The sequence below is a fragment of the Hippoglossus stenolepis genome, chromosome 12 (assembly GCF_022539355.2).
Source record: "Hippoglossus stenolepis isolate QCI-W04-F060 chromosome 12, HSTE1.2, whole genome shotgun sequence".
NCBI classification, from domain to species: domain Eukaryota; kingdom Metazoa; phylum Chordata; class Actinopteri; order Pleuronectiformes; family Pleuronectidae; genus Hippoglossus; species Hippoglossus stenolepis.
Window position 1 is genome coordinate 5,237,270 of NC_061494.1, and position 23,377 is coordinate 5,260,646.

A 23,377-nucleotide genomic window follows, 5' to 3' on the forward strand; every position below is an offset into this window, starting at 1 on the left:
ATTCGCTCATCACCTACTCTCCACACGAGCTTGTGCAGAGTGTGAACGTGAACGTGAACGCGGCTCCAGGCAGGAGGACACTTAGGCTAAAAACATGGTGTAAATGACACCGTTTCGTGTCCAATATGAATGTCGGGGCTTACGGACACTTGGATGACACAATGGGAGGCATGTTGTGGTTTTGTTTCAGTTGTTTTTTTTACATTTGAAGGAGTGGTCACCAGTTACTTGAATTATATTGGATTTGGCTGCAACGCTGTTACCCTGAAACTCAAAAAGTGTTTCATGGACTCAAACACTTCACCCACCCCTCCATCGGCATAAGGGTAATTAGATAATGAGGGAATTTTCATTTTTGGGTGAAGTATCCATTTAAACCTAGAATGTTCTTCTCTCCTTCCCTGTGACAGAGATTAGGTTTGAAATACATTTCAAAAGTGAACGTTCAGTGGTGTTGACATATTAACACTGTGGAGACATGTGTATGAAGGGAAACACCACACTGGTCTCCTGGTGCTGAGGGGGGAGAAAGCAGCTGTGCTATAAGAGTGTGAATGTAAGTTGGGAGAACTCAGGGAGGAGCAACATTTGTTCATCTATGTTACTGTCATAATTGACAATGTGAGGTTTCATCATTGCGTAGAGCTACTCAGTGGAGCTTGCAAAAGTCAATCACAGTGATGCCTCGCTTCAACACCTCGCTCACTGACACCATGGACTTCATCTGGGACGACATCACTGCTGTTATACCAAAGACGGATATGTCAGGGAATTCTCAGTATTGAACATAGGATAAGGACCAATATACAGTGGATTTATGTTTTGTGTTGAAAACATGTTTCTTTTTGCTACGAGAGTTTTGGCAACACAACAAATTTGTAAAATGCTTTTGCTGTTTCAAAAACTGGAAAATAGATTTAATTTCAATTCATTAACCAGTTCTCCCAGTACTTTAAGTAAAAATTGTCCAAAGACTACTCGGTGACCAGTAAACTAGTACTAGGCAGTACTATCATATGTATATACCTTGCTGAAATAATATTTAAAAAACACACTACACTAATGCCATGTACCTTTCAAAATCCTAATCGCCTAATGCACAGTGTGCCAGGGTATTGACTTCAGTGCAATATGTTGTGAACAGTGTTTTCAAATGCTGATTAGGACCCTGAACAGTTTAATTAAGTTGGTGACGCATGCAGAGATCAGTACCTCATCTTTGACATCAACCTTTGTACCAATCTGCTGTTGCAGCAACCACTTGACCTGCACCCATGTGGCCACCACCTGTTTCCTTGCTGCGATGGGAACTGCCTCTCCTGGGACGTTGCAGGTGGATATATGAAGGGCGTAGTCACACAGCTAGAAGGAAGTGTAGAAAAACAGCAATCAGATAGAAGTACTTGGCAGCTTGAGGGGAAGTATTACATGACATTTACATTTCAGGTTATGGCCTGATTATTATCCATAATATTAAATCATATTTTTTAAAGTTTCTATCGATCAAAGTTTCTATCAATTACTAAACATTACGATTCAAATCTGTAAGACTGACTGCACATCCTACTTCCTCTCGCCCGAGGCCCTTTGCCAGCCTGTCAGTCGCAGACACCACAGACTTACACACAAAAGATTCATATTAACACTTCAAGTCAGACACTGCATGTGACCCTGCTGTATTGTAGACTAGTTATACAAAATTTATCAGAGAGGCTCATTTTTGATTTTCCCTTCAAAAAGGAAACAGATACGATGATATTTAGTTAATAATTCACTGATAAAGTGCCTTTCATCTGAAGTTAGAGCGGATATTAATGGTGCAGCCTTTGAATGGAAGAGGAGACAGGAGACAGGAAACAGGCTTTTAATTGGCAACTGCAGCAAAGAGATGAGAGATATCAGACTCATGAGAGTAACATGTGAATATACATATATATAAATGAGTAATGTCAATGTTATAAAAGAAACAACAGAATGTACCCTTTGACCCTTAAACCTTTCACCTTGGATGCTTCAATGTGTGTCATGATATCATATCATTCCATTTGTTCTATGAAACAGTACAACTGATAAATCCTGTTTCCTGATTCCACAAATTAAGAGAGTATTAAGAAGCTTACTGTGGTTTGATAAGTTTCCAACTTTTAAAGAGTTGACAAGGTGGAAACTGTTTATTGCATGTTTACAGTTTGTCTGTATGAAGGATGAAAATGTGAGGATCTGAACATGTGATGTGAAGATTCTGCAAACTCCTTTAAGAGATTTTACACACACACACACACACACACACTCCTTTCAACTCTTCTCAGAGTCCTATCTCTTCATAAGCTTTGTGGTGGGGATTTCAGACACTGTCCTCACAATGGGGAGATCAAACAGTGAAAGAAAGGAGCTATCAGTCTGGGAGTGAGGGTCAATCACGCCTGCGTCAACAAACCAGACAAGAGATTTACAAGCAAACATGTTCTGATTACTTGGTAGAGCACATGTATGCCCCATTAAAGCTGGTGACTGAGCTGCCATGATTGCATGTTATATGATCCTTGGAGCTTTCTAAACCCCGGAGGAAGGTTTATAACTTTGACCTCATCAGTGCTTCTTCGAGACTGATTATTTCTTATCCTTTTGAGAAGTTTCTTAAAAAAATCAGTGATTGCACAATCGGCCATCAAGTCTTATCACATTAAGAGCTGTAGTCCCCAGTTTAGAGGCGTATTCATTTGTTCTGCAAATTAGTGCTAGTGGGTTTATGTAAATTTGCTGTGACATTGGAAATTTGAATTCAATTTTGGATCTGATTTAATAAAATCAACATGTCCCGGTCGTACCGCGCCTCTCGCCTGATATCAGCTGGGATTATCTCCAACTCCCCTGCAACCCTTAAAAGGATAAGCGGGCTGGATAATGGATGGATGGATGGATTCATTTAATTTAAATGTATGTTGTCAGAGAATTGTATGCAAATATATGCTGATATTAGCAGGTTTTATGGACATGTTAATGACACAGGCTCACAGGCAGTAGTTCACCGATGCAATTGCCAAAGACTGATGCCACAATAATTGAAAGTCACGACTCTTTATAAATAGTTTTATGGGACTGATACGTATGTATTAAATGAATTAGGACATTAGAGCTGCTTTCAGACTTGCACTGAAGTCCAGATATTTTTCCTGAAATTTTCCGGGGGGAACACAAATGTTTGAATCAGTTGCTCTGGACACTTTCCAGGAATTTTCCTGCCAGCCCCCTAGTGAGCCCATGTGAGAATACAGCAGGACAAAGGTGAGTGGGAATCTTGATGAAGTTTCAAGCAATGGACACGAAACTGTAAGAATACAAATATCTTGAAGAAATGAATAAAGAGGCAACATACACGTAGAAAAAGCTGATGAACACTTGGAACCCAACTTGGAAAGACAATGAGTTTTGAGAGTTTTGGGCGCAATGAGCCAATGCAGTGCTGTAAACAGTTGATTTATTGATCGTGACCTGTCTCCTGCATGCTCATCCCAGCCCCCCTAAATGTTCCAGATATTTTCCTGTTCTGAACGCGTCTGACCCGGACGGACTCCTGCTGTGTTTTTCATATGTGAAAGCCAAACCTTGCCCATCTGAAAACCGCCAATGTGCTGAGGTTGTTTTCTGAGTTTATATTTGTTTAACGGTTTCAACAGATTTTGTCTGTATGTATTTTTTAAATCTCATTCTGCTGCCTGTCTTGGCAAGACAAGAGATTTTGTATCTTGTGAATGTGTGTGAACCAGACAATCTCCCGCCGCGTTCTTCATGTGTGAATTTCAGAAAATGTCTGGATGTAATTTTCCCGAGTTTGAAAACAGCTTTATTGACCATAATTTGAGCCCGGAAAGCATCTTATAATTATCCAAATGAGCAAAGTACTTTAAGTCTTTAACTTGCACAGAAAAATCGTCAACCGCGAACAGATCAAATTTTCCAGACATTTTCCCTGAAATCATGTCTGAAAACCACTTCAGGTGCCCATCATACTCTCACATACGCACAGTGACATACGTACCTCCAATGCCTTGCGGACATTCTCCAGGGCAGCATGATCTGAAAGAACCCCATGAACAGCAGATGCCTTCTCCACCCGCTTCTCGACTTTGTTCTTGCCCTTGTCCCCAAGAGCAGGTTGTGGCAAGGTTGGCTCAACATTGTCTGGTCTACACGGAGGCTGGACCAACCCCCGGGCCACAGCATTACACAGTAGCACAACCAGGGCACGATTCCTGAGATGCACAACACAAAGAAAACAGAAAACTGACACTTTCTGGAAAAACAACACAAGGTTTCGCCTGAAGGCCAAACATCCTCTTTTTTATCTGTTGGTTCTTTCTGAAAGTATGAACCCTTCCAACGAATGTGGATATCTCTATGTTTCCTTTGCCACATTGTTACACGACAATGAACAATGAATGTTAAAACTCATACAACTGTTGCAATGCTCAAGGACAGTTTGGTCTGTTTTCATTCATCCACAGTGCTCAAATTGCCTCACATTCTGTGAATTAGCCACTGTAGAAGAGAGAATACATTTATGAGCATTTTTCAGAAATCAACTCTGACCGTAAAATGATTTCCAAAAGACTAGTGCACATATTGCTGCTATTGCTGAAAGGGTAATAATTTCCACCTGAACTGAATGGCGTAATATACACAGTACTTCACTGTGGGGTGAGAAAATGACTGCTGGGCGGATGAAACGCTCTCAAATCCCACTGAGTAATTTAAAAAATCTTTAGTCATCAGTCTGAAAACAGCTATGTTTCATGTTTATACAAATGGTGACATTTTGTGAATGAGTCTTTTTAATTTATTTATCAAAATGCATGTGATAACAGCAACTGCACAAAATGAGTATTTCATTCGTTGTCAGAGGAGCAGCCACGCACCCATATTATTTAGCCTAAATGACAGTCATTTAGAGACCCAGCCTACCCAGGGCACTCCATCTTTTGGAGCATCTCCACCAGATTCTGGAAGGAGGGAAGCAGGTACTGGTACTCTCCTGATGCCAGCAATTGGCTGTTGTAGTTCCACAGGTAAATGGCCGCATTAGCAACCACCCACGGTTCCCCGATCGCCGATCCAAGCTCTGCTGCCCGTAAGAAGTTAAAGGTGGCGTAGGTGGACAGAGCCTGGATCCAGTCTCTGGGTGAGAGAGGGAGAGAAGTACAATAGAGAGTGAGGGGGGGAGAGAAAGCTGTGTTTGTTTGAAGAGATGAAGATGAGGGAGTATAGTGGCCACCTGGTGTTGTCTGTCGTGAACTTAAGTTAGGTTTCTTGTTTACGCTTATACTACATTAGATTTTTCACATGAATAATTGCAATTGCTAAAGTGGCAACTTCTCTGACAGATTCCTCTGCATGATGCAAATGGGAAACTGTAACCCCACCTTTACAGTGTCAGGCAGGTTATAACCAATGAGGCATTCAGAAGCAATTTTCTTTGAGCTCCTGAGAGCAAATGTAAAGCTTGCAGCTCCCACAATGCAATGTGCTGGAGGTGCAGTCAATTTCAGGTAAAGCACACTAGTGTGTGCTCCACTGCTGAATGGGATATGTCAGTTCTGACTGCAATCCAGGGAAACGAGTCACACAGGTAAAGCATTGTTTAAATGCATGAAGTAGTTTTTTTGGTGCAGAAAAAAAATGTCCACATTTGAATCCTATAACAAATGTGTGCAGAACCACCATGACTCATGATATGGAGAAGAAACAGTACAATACATGTCGTGTCTGGAGTTCCATTGACAACATCTTGGTCTTTATCTCGAAAGATAATCACATCATTGATGATGTTTGAAGCCTTGTTTTGTACCAGATAATTGGATGGTTTCAGATCTGCTCTGTGTAGTTCTGATTTTAAGGGATGAAGACACAAAGGTCAACAAAGAGATTGTGTCATTACCATCACTGCCTATGATCGTTTCTATCTAGTTATGCACATGTACTCATTTTAAAAGCATAATTGAACATGAGATTTATTTCCTTGGACATTTATTTTGTAGATGATCAAATTTCTCTCAGTTTTGCATTAGATCATTTACCTAATTTAATTAATGGTAATTACGTATATACAGTACACATATAATGTGGCACAGCTTAAGTGCATGTGATATTAGTGATGTTAAACAATGGGAGAGTGCTATGATGTAAGATGTGATGTGCCCCTTAGGTTGGAGAGTGTCCCGAATTGTGGATTCAGACATTTAAAATGACACAGACAAACTCTGTCTCCATACTCTGGCTTAACCCACAGTTCTAAAGTAAGTTATAGTTAAGGCTAGGAGAAAAACCCTGTCTTAGACTATTTACTGCCTCATTAGCACAAAATATAGTCCTTTTATAAAATTATATTTAACAGCCACAAACAAACACCCACAGCTGACAATGTAAGTAGAGGCACTAGCCAACAATTAGATTATGGTTCTGTCTGAACTGTTTTTATCTAATGATAACACAGGAAAACAAAACTAAATAATACAAAATGTTTCAAAGTGGAGGAAATATGTTCACTGAAAGTTAGTCCAGATTTCTGCATTCATCATTTTAAACGAAACAAAAAAATAAATATATCAAACTGTTAAAAATGGTCGAGCACAAAGTGAAAGCATTTGATTTCCACTTTTGAAATAAAATACATACAAAAAAATGCATTAAATCCACGATATTCAAAGAATGCAGCAACATACACCACATCAACAAAATATTTACAAAAACAGACATATCATTATAGTTTTATGATGTTAAAACATGGATGTGTTTGTCTGTGTGCATGTTGTGTTTTCACCTGTAAATAACCCAGTCTGGATCCTCTTCAGACACATAAACCCCTCTTTCCTGTGGGGGAACAGCTGGGCTGTTGAGCTGCATGCCCTCAGTTAACAGCTTTTGGACGGTGGCCTGGTAACACACAATCATTCATAATTAAAGGTGCCTTTCTGTTTTGACAACTCTATAAGGAGAAGAGAAGACCTCCCACTATGAGAACGACAGCTTCTGCGGAGCTGCAGCTCCGCTGTAGCAGATCAAAGCAAAAAGAAACAACTGGTGAGCATTTTATAACTTTGGCAGACAACTCGGGTACGACAAGAGGAACCTTTCTTCTTTTCAGACTGGGACATATGCATATCTCACAGGCTTGTTAAAACCCTTCCAATGAATGTCTACTGTAAGCAGTGTTTGTTTCTAATCTCATATTTCAAAAGAAAAACTCAAGATAAAAAAATCCAAATTAATATTCCTATGATCACACATGGTTCAGACAGATTGTTGTTATCATGAGCATCTCACTAGAAAAAACACCTCCAAGCAAGAAATAAACAGCTGGTAAAGCAGAACATGTGCATGTTCACCTTAAAACATGTTGGGTGGAAAACAGCTCAATCTGGAAATGTATGGACAACCAGCTCCACCTCCTGAACCGCCTTAGACTACACTTATAACAGTTAAATTATTTAGATGCGCTGATTCCAGTGAAACATATAGAAAAATTGTTTTTCAAAAAGGCTTCAAATTATGAAGAACATCAATGAGTGCACAGTGGCTGGGTAGGTGCATGATCTCTTGTTATTAATGAAGGTGTCACACTATGTCTGTATGTATTTATACATGCATATATACAGTGTATACTTGGGGTTTATCCTGATAAATACATTTGAACTGAATACATCATAGTTTTATTGTCTGTTGTATGGTCTGCTAATCCTGCACTGGATTAAATTGCTTTCACAGGAAACAGTGCACCAGTGTAATTACATCTTATTGATAACACTGTTGTTTAGTTTTTGCTCTGTTGTGTGTCAGAGTTCTACTCTATTCAGTTATTGTCAATGCAAATGGTTCATCCTAACAGAGCAGCTTCACATTAAGATTCCCATTGGCCAAACACAGAGGAGTAATAGTTAGGCACGGCCACATTTAGCAACAGGCTGCTGTGCCCTGCAGATACATGTACATCAGTTACTCTTCTCTAGTAAACACACACCTCAGCACTGATGAAGCGGATTTCAGCTAAAAGCCGCAGGTGGTCCCTCACAGAGTTTTGGCTTTCTCTGCAACTGTGGAGAGGTTCTGCACAGCTCTCCTCCCCCGAGCTTCTGCAGTCTGGAGAGAAGTGATAAAAGTCTGATGGTGGAAGAAATTCTCCACCCCCTGAATTTATCACTGGTACAACCAATACTAATTTCCGACCACCTATGTATCTTTTCATGAAATATGCTAACAACCAAATTGTACCTCATGTAAATCAGATGTCATATAACTTTGAACAACGAGCTATGGTATTTTAAAAAATAATTATTAGTATTAATAATAATAATCCTACCAATAATCAAAAAGCAGTTAAACGAACTAGATCACAGAGCTATTATGTATTAAAAAACTGTAATTTCTCTTTCAATCATTCTAATATAAAACTCTCCTTCACTCGTAGGAATATTTCTGGTACATTACCATCCATCTTGTCAGCCTTGGAAATCTTCCATCTCCCGTCATCATAAAGCAAACAGAATCGACAAGCAGCTCGGCAGACATCCCAAACTTCCTGTTTCCTGGCTGTCTTAGCCAGGGTTGCCCACAGCTTCATCCTTGAACAGCCAAGAAAAAAAAAGCACAACAGAGAAGAAATTAGAGATGATTGCTTTTTAAAACACGAGGTCGCAGCAAGGGCACAGCAGCATGCTGCATATGATCTCAGATAGTTTGTTTGTGGCACCATGAATAATAAGGTTTTACTCTGGCGAATAGTAAAGATGTGATGACTCTGTTCTCTCCCGACCAATGAGCCTGCAATTTCTGATGTGCACACTTTTTAACTGTAATGATACAAGCAGGCAGGGGGAACTAAATTACGGACCCTGAGTACGATGTAAGAGAAGGTTGCAGACTCCAATGGTCACAAAACAACATTAACTGCAGAGAGGAGCGATAGATCAAACATTCATTAATACCTAATGTTCAGTTTACGAGTAATGAATTCAACAAGGCATAAAAGGCTGGTTATACAGGCAATTTTCCAACTGGGTTTCTGGGAAGCCTGACAGCTAAGAATGATTACAGAGAAGACAAAACAACTTGTATTCATACACATACATAGATAGCAACAATTAATACATTTAAACACACACACACACACCTCTCTGTGTGGTCAGTGTCACCAGCTTGTCTGGCCAGGTGTCCATCCACCTTCTGTAAACATGTAGAGTGATGCTGAGCCTTAGCAGAGAGCTGAGCCACTGATCCTGATGCAAGACGGCTGACAGGAACTAGAGAATAGATGAAGTGGTCACATTTCATTAATACTGCTGGAGAAACTTTTCAATTCAGGTTTATGGCCTCTCATGCATAACAAAAAGTCTAGTCGTTCTGTTGCACAACTTCTCATTCCGAAATCATTGTTTATAATTTATAAAGCATGGATGTAAGAAATGCACACTCTTATGCACAGTGAGAATGAATCTTGGGGAAGTTACGTAATCCGCCCTTATGATGACATTTCATGAAGGCATAAGGAAATACAACTGAAGAGATGCAATGGAACATTCCCACCTCTTTCAAACAGGAGTAATGACTACAGTTCAAGTTGAATAGACATTTAAGACTGAATAAAAAACATAAACATTTTTCATATTATTTTTCAGAGCCATCTACAGCAACAGGGATATAGAAGCTTGTGTTTTATTATTACAGTCAAGTGACTTAATCTGGAGTGGTTTAAACAAGAGGCACCAGTGCCTTAGTTATAACCCCGAGACACACACATTCACACTCATGCATGATTGAAACAAAACTAAATTGGGGCAGTATTACATGCTCCAATTAATTAATTATTTTAGTCTCACGGCTTACTTTGAAGCTAAGACCACAACGATTAAGTGTCAACAGCTAGGGGATCCTTCAGGTGTATAGAGAAAAACAAGAGGTGTCACTGTGGGACCTAAGCTTTTAACCCCCGCCTGCAGTAGAAACCCTTTGACTAGCTGTCAGAGGCCAGTTCTACCCTGGCTCATTAGGACTGCTGAATGTTAATTTGATGCTGTGGACCGAGGAGCCGGGAATGATTCTGAGATCGTACGTTTTTCCCAAGCTCGGGCCCTCATGCTCCATGATCTGCTGCACACAGTCGATTGGAGCTTTGCTGTGAGCCACACAGGAACACACGCACAAACTTGCAACAAAGTTTAATGCCAACACGGAGAGACTTTACGTCCAGACTTTGAGGCCAAGGACCAAATTTGCATATGGGACGGTGTCCACCAAATTAGCTCTGTAACATTCATTCAGTTTTCACTCATAATCTGTATGTAATCTGCTTTCCTGAGACAGCAGCTCATTACTCAGTCAGCTCATTACTCAGTCAGTGCAGACGGCTGCCTTCCAGGTACATTATGTGAATGAAGGTCACCTGTAAGCCAAAGAACACCTACGATAAAATTTGATTATTCATTCATTTATAATATATCCTGATCTGCAGCCCAATGTGTCGTTTTTTACTGCTGCTGTGCAAAAGCCTTCTGTGCAAGAGCTCACAAATTTTTACTATTTCTGTGCCTTTGGGGTCAGTTATTCACTTTGAAGACATTTGAGTTGAGGACGTCAGTTCTTTTGTTAGAGGTTTTTTTCATTGCAAGTACTCATGCATAAAGGAGAAACATGGACTTTATTGCAGGCCGAATTTATCTCAGATCAGGTATCTGGGGTATATTCTTCCAGAACTGTAAACTGTCACCTGACAGATGTTTAACGAAATGTTTTTTGCAGATAAAAGGGACAAAGAGCTCAGTAAGTACAGATGTGTGTCTCAAACTGTCCCTCGAAGAGAAGCGCATGCAAATAAGGCATGAGTTAACGGAATGTCATTGTGTCTTTGTGAAACATTTTAAGTAAAGAGGAGAAAGCTCTACTTTTTGAGATGTTGTCTCCGTCCAGCACAATCTGGAAATCATCAGGGCCCAAAAGGAGACCAACAGCAACCAGAACGGGATGAATGTTTGTCTTATCTTGGGGTCGCATCTCCCTGGCCTGAGAAAGAAAGCGAAAGGACAGGATGTCAAAATCAATTTGTCACCCAGTTAACTTACAGTCCTCAGCCATACCCACTACTACAGCCCCAAGCACAGGAGAACACAAGCTGAAGTCATTTTATGAGGCATAATAATTACTCTTATATATGTCTCATTAAAGCTATAGTTGCTTTCAACATCCACAAATCATGCAACAGTAGATTCCTCTTCTCCTTTGATTGTACCTGTGATTTCAAATGCAGCTTGTTAAAACTTGATAATATCAAACTGTTTGAAGCAGAACTGTTAACCTGCTGCAGAAGCTTAGCGGCTTTATCCTCGGTCCGGGGGGGTGTTTGATAGAGTGTCCTTCTGAGCTGCAAGAGGTGCAAAGCCCACGACAGGCGCTGACTTTGGGTCCCGTTATCCAGCAGTATGGCTTTCTGAAGGTGAGTCAAAGAGGCCTCAAGGCATCCCTCCTCCTCTTCTATCACAGCAAGCTCGGAGTGGACCTGGCAGCGCATCTCCAGCAACGAACTGCGGAAGTAACACAAAGACTCACTTCAGCAGAGACTAATATATCATGAAAGTAGGAAGTTGTGAGATTCTAATTTCATCTACTTATGTTGTTTTGAAAAATAACTGAATGAAAACTCTCTTTAATTATAACAAACGTTTCTTGCCGTATGTCACCAGAAGAGCATTTATCATGATTCATGTTTTTTCTGATAGTTTTTCTGATATGTACATTATCTGTATTGCTGATACATAACAGGATTGTTGGTATTTAAGATGGCAACTCTGATTCATTATCAGAAGTCTGAATAAGAGCCTTGTGTTCTAAACGTCATTGGCAAATAAATCCTTTAACAGGAGCTGTATGTCTTCTCTTTCTCAAACACTATCACATTAACACATAATTTGAGCGGAGATTCTTTTTGTAAAGTGAGAATAATTTGAAGAAGGAAACCTCTGCGTGTCTTCCAGTACTCGAGCCACTCTGAGCAGGGGTGTCTTGATGTGTTTCCTGAGATTGTGCTGCAGGAGGGGCAGGCAGAATCTCCACAGGGTCGCGCACGCCACCTGCACAGCCTGAGGGTCGCCCTCTCTCACTGCACTCTGCAGCCACTGATCCAGCCTGCCTATCTCCTTCAGCCAGGCCTGCAGAATAAGAACTACAGATAAGAACCTACACCACTGATAACACAACACTTCTATGTACTGGGAACTTCTATGTACTGGGCAAGTCAACTGGAATTGGACTGGATAGGTTGTAAATGTGACTGTTTTCATACCAAAATCTTAGATATACCTGATCAAACTTCCCTACTAAAAAACTCAAAGACATAAACAAAAACAAGAATCTATTCAGGTGATATTACGACAAATAAAATTCAGAAACTTATTGATGAAGTGCATCTTGATGGGTCAACAGTTTCTATGAGCAGGGACACCTATCCAAGTGAATGGGTATTTTTGAATTACAGAAATATTGTTGGACAATTAATCAAGCCTCAAGCCATTGGGTTCACTGCCTGCATTATAACGTGGGGCGGAAACACATGGCTGATAATTCATGTATGATCAAGCACCTCCACGTTGGCTTTGGAATAGTCATTTATCTTCGCCTCTTTCTTCAGGCGGTTGATTTCACTGTTGACACATTCCATTATTACGCGTTGGCCAGGACTCTAAAAGAGACAAACACATGTGATTTCAGACATCAGCATCAGGGCAGTACATGGAAAAGAAAATCACACTACAAACGGATAATTCTGAATTTATGCCAAAACATCTTTCACATGCAAATTTGCCAATTATATTATCATTTCACCAAATTTCCCAAAGAGAAAATGGGGCAAAATTCAAAAAAAAGCTACAAACACCTTTCTGTGAAATAAATTCTATCTTTGCAGAGGAAAATCTAAAAAAGGCAGCAACCGCTTAAGGTCTAAAGCATGAGCTCAGCTAATTAATCCAATCTATTGTCAGGTGCTTACTTCAGAAGGATGTCAAAGTCCATGCATAAATTTGCAAGTGTTTATAGTATGTACAGTTATAGCAGTGAGCAACGCTACTGCCTGAGGTTTTAAGAGAATATCGGACACTCACAGCCTCTCTCGCCAACTTCAGCTCTTTTAAACAGTCGGCAGCTACTTTCTGATGCTTCACTTGCAAGGCCAGCAGAGCCAACTCCAGGAGGAAGGCAACTCTGCAAATCCCAGATAAAACATAATTTATACAATTTCACAACACTTCAGTTCAGTACTCTGAGTCGGGTACTGCCCTTGTGATATCCATATGTGGGTTTATGGTTTTGGGAGGTTTAGGAACAGAACAGGGAGCAACAAGGGTAAGCTTGTTCGGTAGGGAATTTGATCAGGACACTTTGGGTCACAGACCTGTCAGCTGGTTGGATGGGGATTGCACTCTGGAGAGCACTGAGGTTCTCGGGCGCAGAGGATGCTTTCGTACGATCCACCAGGAGATGGAAAATCTCCTGAAGCTCGACAGAATCCTTCATCAGCTCGTCCTTAGTTATTTCTTTCAATCTGCTACAAACAACAGCAAAACCTGTCTGTTTACATCAATAAACACACATACGAGAGCATGCATGATTCTGTATTTTCATATACCCACTAATAAGCTGAAACCTAACATTGCATAAATCTCAGGCAAAAATAACCTATGTGATGCTGACGATGGCCGAGTCCTGCTGAGTCACGCTGTCAACGTTTATAGCTGAGCTGATAAGCCATAAAGAGCTCTGACATGCTGTGTACATGCCTGGAGACATATGGGGGCTGGGTTTGCATTTTGTATTATAAGTAGCCATGGTGCAATTCTATTCATGTACACAGGTAGCTAATAAAACCTGTGCACCATGGGATGCCACAGGGGCTGAGAGCCAGTAGATGACTGGACTATTGACCCAGGCTTAATGTTTCAAAGCTCCCCAGTTAGCTGAAGGTATTAAAGCTTTACGATCAGAAAACGCATCAATTTCACTCTGTTAAGTCCTAAAGCTAAAGACAACACTATATATATATATATATATATATACACTTTGCAGGTCACAAGTACAGAATGATAAAAAAAAAGATCCTGTCCTTGATTTGACAATTAAAAAAGTCATTAGAGATTCAGGTTATGAGTCAACTTGCATCTTTTATTAACTGGAAGAAGTAAAGAAAGTAAACATACAATCAATCAATGCAGCACATGCTTTTAAACACAGTCTTGCCTCCTCAATTGTAAGAAAAACCATTAAATCAGATCAAGAGCTCCTTTTCTTGAACAGCTACAGTAAAATCTGTTTATCTTCGCTACGGATAGAACCACCTTTCATCATGACAGCATACAATAGTGATTTCTTAAGTATAATCCTGCAGAGCAAAAATGAATTAACTGTACTTACTTTTTAAATTCTTGTAATTTGTAAATGACAAGTAAGTTGATATCCTTCCTGCTCATCTCACTGATGACATCACCCTCTGTCAGTTTGTGTTGAACCTTTAGAAACGAATAGTAGAAGTAGATGACACACTGAATTTATCACCCTAAAATATTTAACTAAAAGGTATATTGTGTCTCAGAGGAAAGTTAATTAACTGACCATGAGTTAAGTCTGATCTTGATGTATTCAGATACATTGAAAGACTAAATGCTCTTTTCTGGGTTCACACCAAAAGTTCATTAACTTCATAAAAAGTTTATGTCACAAAGGAGAATACAAAACAGTTTGTCTTGTTACTCACTGGCACATACATTTTGTTGACAATAAATGCTGTTTACCATTATGATAAAGAGTCTTGGATAAAGATGTGGGGCTTGAGACTTGATCCATTCTCCTGTAGTTTGGGCCAGATCTGCAGCCTCCTCCATTTCCCCTGAGTCGACCAGACATTTGATCAGGTGCCTGAATAGAAACAGAGAGAAAAAGAAAAAAGAAACCTCCCACAAGTCAGTCAAAACTGAAGAAGCCTCTTGAATGAGTGGTGAAACACAAACAAATCCAAAGACTTGTGACAGTTGATTGTGAAAGAGCACAAAAATATCCACCGCATGTGGAAATATGGTGCCGTGAGTTGGATTACAGTCTCCACTGGTAACCTGACGCATCAGATGATTATTTGTGAGAAATCCAGCTCCCTCTTTTATAACTGTATGTACACCTCAATACATCCAACACAATCCAATTCAAGTGTTTTTGTAGACACTGAATGGCTGGCTGTATAATTGACATGATATTGTACATGACTGGTACATTATATTCTCTAAACAATGCTGATAATAATTACTTTATTTGTATAGCACTTTTCTTTACAAGTAACAAAGTGCTTTACAACAAACAATATGAAATTCATGAACAATCAGAGTAAAAAAATAATACTGGAATGTAGAGCTGTGTTTCATCAGCGTTGCAGTGAAAGTGGAGATTATGTTTGCGGATGATGTTGCCAAGTGGGAGCACATAGATTGAAAATAGAATGGGACCTAGGATTGAACCCTGCGCGACACCATACAGCACATTTGAGGGGGATGAGATTGAGCTGGTCATAGTCACTGAGAAACTTTGGTTGGAAAGGTATGACCTGAACCAGTGAAAGGGCATGTGTGGGCGATTCCTGCCAACCTCTCCAGTTTGTCAATGAGTATGTGGTGGCCTACAGTTTCGAAAGCAGTGCTGAGATCCAAAAGAACAGGGATGGAGGATTTACCAGCATCTTTAGTCAACAGAAGGTCATTGCAGACTTTCAGAAGAGCTTTTTTCTGGAGTGTAGAGGGACCGAAAACCAGATTGGAATGTTTCAAATAAGTTATTGTTGGTTAGGTTGGCCACTACAATCAACGAAAAATAAAATTAGACTAACAGTTGGCTTTTTTCAGGGCAGAAAATTATTACAGTTTACATTGGAAAATATTCTCTCCCCTTTTAATGAGGAAAAAGGCAGCCCATTAACTGTAGAGCCATACAGCTGTGGTTATAAATTAACTGCCTGAATCCAGCATGAGGCTGGACAGAATCAGGACTGAACCTATTCATGAGAGTGAAATAAGAGAGCATTGGGGGGTCACTTACATCATGAGTTCAGCCCTCCAGCTGTGGTCTTCGTCCGCCACCTCCTCCAGACCTTGGACCACCTGCCTGAGTGAGGGAACCAGGTGGAGGCTCCGCCCTGGCTGCAGGAGAGGGTACACTGTCTGGAAATACTGCACCGAGGCATTGAACACCATGAAGTGGAATCTGCAAGACACAAACCACATGAAGTAGGAATAAACACACAGAAAACTGAATTATTTAGATGATGCACATGCAAGCCATTTCCAGTGTCAGAGCTGTATGGAGACATCCTGTGAATTGCAAATGTGTGTGGATTAACCATCATCCAATGAGCCACAGGAGAGCGCCCCCGTATTAGCCCTTCTATGTAAAATAAGTAATATTTATGAATTCAAGGCACTGTTTAAGAGAAAATTGTGTGAACAGACTGTTTGAGTGCTGCTAATTTATTCACTAGAGAATGTGTTGTGCGCTAGTCTGGGATGTATTAGATATGTATTCCCTCTGGTGGTAATTTGGATTGCTCATTCAGCCCTTTTATTGACAGCTTATGAGTTCATTAGCAAAGAGATTCAGAGCTGTTTGCTCATAAAGGCTAAGCCAGTATCTCTCTCACAATTTCTATTATTACATCAATATTAATCGCCACTTTTAACCTGCTCCTGAATATTTCCTGTTAGCTGTAGAAATTTAAAAGGAATCTACGCTAAATCATCACCACTTCTGAATAAAAGCTCAGAGCAAAGCATGAAGAATCGTGTCTTATTTCAACATGCCCCAGAATGTTTCTGTGCAGCTACTGAACTTTCACAACCTAAAACACTCACTGTTATGAGCATTTCACTTTTCTGTACTTTGTTCTGGTGCAATTAGCAAACAATATCAGAGATGCTGCACAGGGCATACATTGGTCACCCTTCGTGACTCTGTTAAAACAAAGCATACTTACATACAAGCATGCTTCTGAGAGGTTACATACCTTGGTTCATTCTTTGAAATTTCAATGGCTTTAAGAAAAGATACCAGAGCCTCCTCAAAGTCTTCCTAAAATAGAAAGAAATGCAGAGGGGGGAGGGAGCAGTGTCACATCATACACACATAAATATCAGAAAAACTTTGCACCAAGTGCAACAACTGAGAAAATACAAAGGCAAACATGCCCTAAAGGCTGAAACCACTAGAGCTTGTTTACAAAGCAAGGATGTCTGCATCATTTCTAGTTCATATAAGTACAATGTATCTCTACAATTGTGTATACGTGTACACCTCATTGTCACGGACACACAAAGACACTCAACCCCCTTGAGGTGATGTGTCCAATTTACTGGGCTCACCACGCTCCCAGTGGCCGGCGGAGGTTTCAGCTGGCCCTGGCAGAGGTAAGCTCGACACAAAGGCTGATTAGCTGGCGGATTCTCTTCAAAGTACATCTTTAGACACGCTGCGCTTATCTCCAAAAAACCCAGCTGAAAACACAGAGAAAGGGACACACAGAGACCAAACCATATTAATATTTCAACCTTGTATCGTGTCAGCAGCATCTCTATGTTTGATGCATCATTAAAACTATTTAAGGATGGAAGATGCATGTTTATATTATGCATGAAAAACTGAATTAAATGCAGGCTGCTGTCCCGGAGTATGTCATTGCTGTGTTATATAATGTCTCCTGCTCGCAGTCAGATAAATTCACACAGTCGTTTTCATTCAAGGAATTGCAGTGCTGCCATGGGAAGTAATCCTGTAACAGAAATTTTAACAGTAAACTGCAAGATTTTCATTGTGTTGTGATAATTGTTTTTCTCCTGCTCATAAAACAAGTCAAACATAAAAGTTCTGAACTTTGGATCTGTGTGTTAGGATGGTGGAGGCGTCTTTAAGCAACAGGAATATTCATGCTCATCAAGAGCACTGAAGAATGCGATGTTGCTCTGCTGAGGATGAGCCAATTCGGTATTCACTTAAGCCTGAGACTTCAAGGCAATCTGTATTTTCACTAAGAAACTTGCCTTATGATACAAAGAAGAGAGAAAAAAGCACATTAGGGAGAATCCCTGTGTTCCATTATTAGGGCCCGAGCACTGACAGTGCGAAGGCCCTTTTGCTTTTCGTTTGATTATTCAGGCAAATGTCAGGCCTATAACCATTTTCTACCACATGAATTGCCTCTTGTATTTTCTCCCATAATATGATGAATATTCATTCCCCTTTTCCACAAGGCTCCATCACCAGCAAAGAGGGACCGCCCGATATCACCCTGAACTTGAGAGAACACATCAATAATCATAACAGAAAACAATATTGGACTAATTGTTTATACTGACATATACCTTCCTGATAAAGCTGTCTCAATTCTTACCTGAATAAACGTATCAAATATAAAGTATATGATCCAACTATATGTCCATATACTGTCTTCTTCCTCTTCTTCGTTCCCGGTTTTCCTTTGAAATAATGGATTGATGAATAAAAGGCAATGCCTTTGATCTTGCCTTGTAGAAGACACACCTTGACGTTGGTTGCCACCCACCAATAAACGATACAAGACAGATGCTACTTGGTGTCCATTCAAATAACCCTGTCAATATTAGATTAAATTAAGTTAGATAATAAATGTGATAACCACAGTTTTGGTATAAACTGCAAGGTATTGTGATTAAAACATATTTCAAAATACATATCACATCAGGTTGTAAAAACTAAATCAATGATGTATCGCCTTCCATCCTATGTACAAAAAAATATACACATTCACAGATAACTACTTCCGCAGAGGAGGTTATGTTTTAAACACGTTTCTTTGTCTGTTAGTTAGCAGGATTACACAAAAACCATCTCATGTGCATGCCCTCGTCAAACATCTTTTCTTGATAAGGAAATCGATGCCATCTAGAAATGCATTCATAAAAATTCCATACATTAGTTCAGAGTGATTGAAGGGAAAAAATAATGAAATAAAGAAACCAGAATTAAAAATTTAACAAAAATGTAAAAATTGACCATGAATGAACTACATAAAACACAACGCATGCCTTTGGAGTTATAGGTGTAAAAACACTTTAGTTAGAAATTCTAAGAAAAAGCACTACATCACCCAGAGGTTACACATCTGTCCTACTGTAAACTACGGTAAGTAGGTAGTAGAATCAAAATTTACCCCAGAGGAGGGTATTGACAACTTCTTAAATGTAGCATATATATAAAATAATTATAACTGCTGTGACTGATGATGAAAGAAGTAATAATGTAATATACTAAATTATAAAGTCCTAAAATCATATTGCACAGCTCAATATGCAACATAAAGCAGTGTGATAAACCTGCGTAACTGAAAACTAGTGTGTACAACAAGGTTACAGGTTAGATTACCAAAGTGATTTTTTACTTAATTAATTATTATGGGGTTTTAAAATGACACTGAATAATAATATAGGCCGTGAATGATGTCCTTGAATCGTTTGGTTGCTTAACATAGCGGCGTAAACAGCAGCGTTCACCCCACCAGAACGCCGTATTTGAAAATGTAAAAAGAGTCCCAACCTGAACAGATCTATTAGTCTGTATGTAGTGATAGCGCCACCTACTGGCAACAGTAAGTAAGCCTCATTTGACAAATTGTATTCGATTTACATGAAATTTTTACTGTGTGGTATATACTTGATGGTGTGGACCGTAATGCGTGATTAGTGGGCGTGGTCCAGTGCTGCGTGACGGACACAGGATGTGAGGCGTTTATCCTTCCTATGGTGCACAAAACGCACGCAACACGGAGCCGTTTCGCCCGTTCCCTGTTCGCCCTCCCCCGCGGCTGCATCAGCTCCCAAGTTCGCAAGTGCTCTTCCCACACAGCGCTGCTTCGCAGCCTTAGTTCAAATATGTTTCCCTTGCCCTAGGACAGTTCAGTCTTCATTAGTGAATATTCATTACTATTCCCTACTGGGAAAGTAGTTAAGCCTTAGCATAGTAAAGTTACTGTACGAAAACAGTGACATATTGACATCTGTCATAAAGCTCTCCCCATAGAAGGACTCTGCAGAGGTTTCATTTCCATGATTTTCTACAACAGTACCTGTATTGTCAATAAAAACCTGTAAATAAAGTAGTTTTATTTTGACAAACCCGATAAATTGTCTCTACATGCCAGTAATGTCAATCATAATTGAGCACCCTCCAAGGAAGAGGATGCCTGCACGTCATCTCAGCAGCAGGCATTTACTGAGACAAGCATGTTTCCACAATTTTCACAGTCAGATGCAAATCATCTTTTATTCTTGTGGGCTGCTTGAAGCATCATGTCTTGTGTGACTTCTCAGCAGGTGTGAAATCCTCACAACATGAAAACACTCCTCACAGCACTTGGAGGGAAAGGTTGTAGGCACATTCATAGCATATTAGTTACACAGAGAGTTTTAGCTTTCGAGTTTGTATTGTATTGTATTGTAATGTGGGTTTTGTGTTTTGCTTTTTAATTATCTTTTGGGTGTGTATTAGCCATTACTGTTTCTACCACATACTTTTATATCTCATTTATATAGTTTGTATTTGTATGTTGACAAATCTAAGCTAAGCTGAACTAAACAAAACTAAACTCCCGACATTGTGCCATTAAGACAGTGGGGACTTTGCCTTTATTTACAGGGACTTAACATTGATATGTTAAGACGTTATCATTCATTAATTATACAATATAGGTATTCAGATGATTATCATTGATTATATGATTGATTTGATGAAAGCAACGTGTTTAAGGACAGAAGTTATTAAGGAAGCTGCGATCACCTTTCATGTTCTTTGTGTGTCTTGACCAACTGGAGGATAAGGTTATGGCACAATATACCTCTCTACCTGACCCCCCTGGACCAGTCTATACCAGCCAAGATCATAGATCAGTGTAAAAAGTGTCAGGGACATGATTTCCAGGTCGATTGTACAGTTTATTAGTTACCAAAAGTCTGTTTTAGCAAAATAAAATGTATTTAATTTATTCTTCAAAAGTGTATACATAGTATAAATAGTATACACTCTAGTTTAAAAAGAAAGGCCCAAAACTGGCTCTTAATTTGGATTTCGGGAATATAAACTGATTAAGATGCAGTTTGGAGTTCGAAATAAATTCAGCATTGGCAATAACAAGAGCAAACTTGCCATTTAGAGTTCGATCTTGAACTTATATGTTGGAACAATAGTTAGAATCTCATATGTGTATTACATTACTAGAGCCCTGTGACTTTCATTTTCCTGATTCAAAAAAATATATAAGATCGCTTGTATTTCTGAAATATATTTTTCGGCCCTGCTGAGTCTGAGGAACATCACAGTGAGACACCGCTGCCTGAAAGTCTCACCTGTAAAGAAACTTCTGCAGAAACCACGTACAACTCCAGGCCGATGCGTGGAGTCCGTCCGCTGGTTCCAGATGCTGTCACATCCCTGATAAGACGGTAGGCTGACTGCAGAGCTCCAGAGTCTGTAAACATGAAACACAGATGCTACATCTGTATCTACTCCTGAATCACTGCACAATGAACCTTGCTGCTCCTTTTGCCTTGTTGAGATACTGTTGAATATCCAGCTCCGCATCTGTTGTTCTCCACCTTTTCAATCCTTATTTATCTAAGAAAGTCCTACTTGTAACTTCTTCCCAACCCAACAAAACATATTAATAGTTTAACAAATGCACTCACAGTAAATTATTATTTTCATAAACAATATGATCTCTGTACAATAAGAAAGTATCGTATTGTCCATTTACATGGAAGATATCTCATTTAATACCTTGGGTTTCAGCAGGATATCAGATTGATGTTGATGATGGGCCTCTGTCTTGTATCTTTTTTTAATAAAGTGAGAAGATAACACACAAGACAATAAGAGGTAAATGATGGTGTTACAGAAATAATAACAAAATATACTTTTAAAAACGATTACTATTTCTCTTTGTCCCTTTCTTTCTCTTCCTCTCCTCCTTTGACCCTGTTTTCTCTTTCTCTCCCTTGAATGTTTATATTTCAATGTCTTTCTCTTAAAAACGCGCTCACGTTTATTTTAATCATCATGTTTAGGGCCATCATGTGAAATACCAGAAGCGAGTGAAAGTGTGTGCGTGTGTGTGTGCGCGTGTGTGTGTGTGCTTACACACCCGCCCCCACTCCCTCTCTCAGAGCGACACACACAGTGAGATGTGAGGAGCGTTCACGTGAAGCAACTCCTCGCTAGTTATCAGGACCTGATCAGTTCATGAAGTCACTTAGTGTTTGTTTGATTGGCTCCAGAGTTTATGAGGCTGCATTTAAACATCATGAAAAATGACTCGTCAACATGTTGTGCTCAGTACAACACGAGACGTGACGCTCAGTCAGGACTCAGTGTTAGAATGAGCGGAGCGACACAGATTCATGGTCAGACACCATCAATTCATAACTAAACACATTATCGTAAATTTGTCACCTAAATCATCCCAATAAAAACTGGAACAAATGAACGTGAACTAGTTAATTTTCATCTGCATGAACTGAACTCGTTCTTTTTAGGTGTGAACTGGCTCAACACTGCTCGTCAGTCTGTGTTTACACCCCGAATCACTTCCGTGGACGCGCTCATGGAACAGTCCATATTAGTGGGGACTGAGTTGGGAGGGGGGGGGTTACTGAGACACTTGTTACTCAGGAATTACAGGCGTTCTGATGCCATTTTATCTTATGGATTTTGACAATGACATAATTGTGATGAAGGGTAAAAATAAAATCTTAACCATAAGTCTGTGATGTGTTTTATGGGGCCGTCCTTTGCCTCTGGGTTAAGTCCGCCTCTGCGCGTGTATCTGTGTCTGTCCGCTCACGTTAGCAAGCAGGCTAGCTGATGTTAGCGCTACCTCCATTAAAACTGCACATGTGTGTGAAACAACAAGTCGACACAACGTCAAACGAGCAGAACAACTATACGGCTATTCGCTAGATTGTGTGTTGGTGTATTAGTTTGTTGAATGAAGTAATAAGCCAAGAAGGTACCGACAGAAATGTTGTACTTAACTATTCCACCATCCGCGTTTACAGGTAGGAAGCGTTACTAGGCAACCGGAGACCGGGCTTGAACTACGGTAGTTGCGAGGGACAAAAAGGTTTATACTGTCATCCTATTTATTTATATTAATAGAAAATTCCAGTGTTTTATAGCGTGTGGAATTACAGAGCTTTAATTTTTAAAAGTTGTGAACTTGGATCTGAAGATTGTGTTGATTGTTTTAATAGACCTCCGAAATAGCCGACATGGAAGGTATTCGAAA

At 39.8% G+C, this 23,377-nt stretch overlaps 1 protein-coding gene across 1 annotated transcript in view; it reads right to left on the bottom strand.

Annotated features, from left to right (window-relative positions):
- The window catches only part of LOC118118645 (cilia- and flagella-associated protein 46), a 56,148-nt gene extending 34,576 nt beyond the window's left edge, over window positions 1-21,572 (bottom strand). Inside the window, exons 1-19 of the mRNA XM_047342386.1 lie at window positions 21,441-21,572; window positions 17,430-17,561; window positions 17,075-17,139; window positions 16,114-16,278; window positions 14,826-14,949; window positions 14,449-14,543; window positions 13,433-13,585; window positions 13,143-13,242; window positions 12,623-12,721; window positions 12,001-12,191; window positions 11,342-11,567; window positions 10,932-11,049; window positions 9,164-9,293; window positions 8,482-8,615; window positions 8,015-8,181; window positions 6,818-6,930; window positions 4,963-5,175; window positions 4,040-4,253; window positions 1,213-1,362 (exon numbers count right to left, since the gene is read on the bottom strand). Of these exons, the coding sequence (XP_047198342.1) occupies window positions 1,213-1,362; window positions 4,040-4,253; window positions 4,963-5,175; window positions 6,818-6,930; window positions 8,015-8,181; window positions 8,482-8,615; window positions 9,164-9,293; window positions 10,932-11,049; window positions 11,342-11,567; window positions 12,001-12,191; window positions 12,623-12,721; window positions 13,143-13,242; window positions 13,433-13,585; window positions 14,449-14,543; window positions 14,826-14,949; window positions 16,114-16,278; window positions 17,075-17,139; window positions 17,430-17,561; window positions 21,441-21,572 (2,721 nt within the window). The remainder of the gene's footprint in view (window positions 1-1,212; window positions 1,363-4,039; window positions 4,254-4,962; window positions 5,176-6,817; window positions 6,931-8,014; window positions 8,182-8,481; window positions 8,616-9,163; window positions 9,294-10,931; window positions 11,050-11,341; window positions 11,568-12,000; window positions 12,192-12,622; window positions 12,722-13,142; window positions 13,243-13,432; window positions 13,586-14,448; window positions 14,544-14,825; window positions 14,950-16,113; window positions 16,279-17,074; window positions 17,140-17,429; window positions 17,562-21,440) is intronic.
- Between the last annotated feature and the right edge of the window lie 1,805 nt (window positions 21,573-23,377).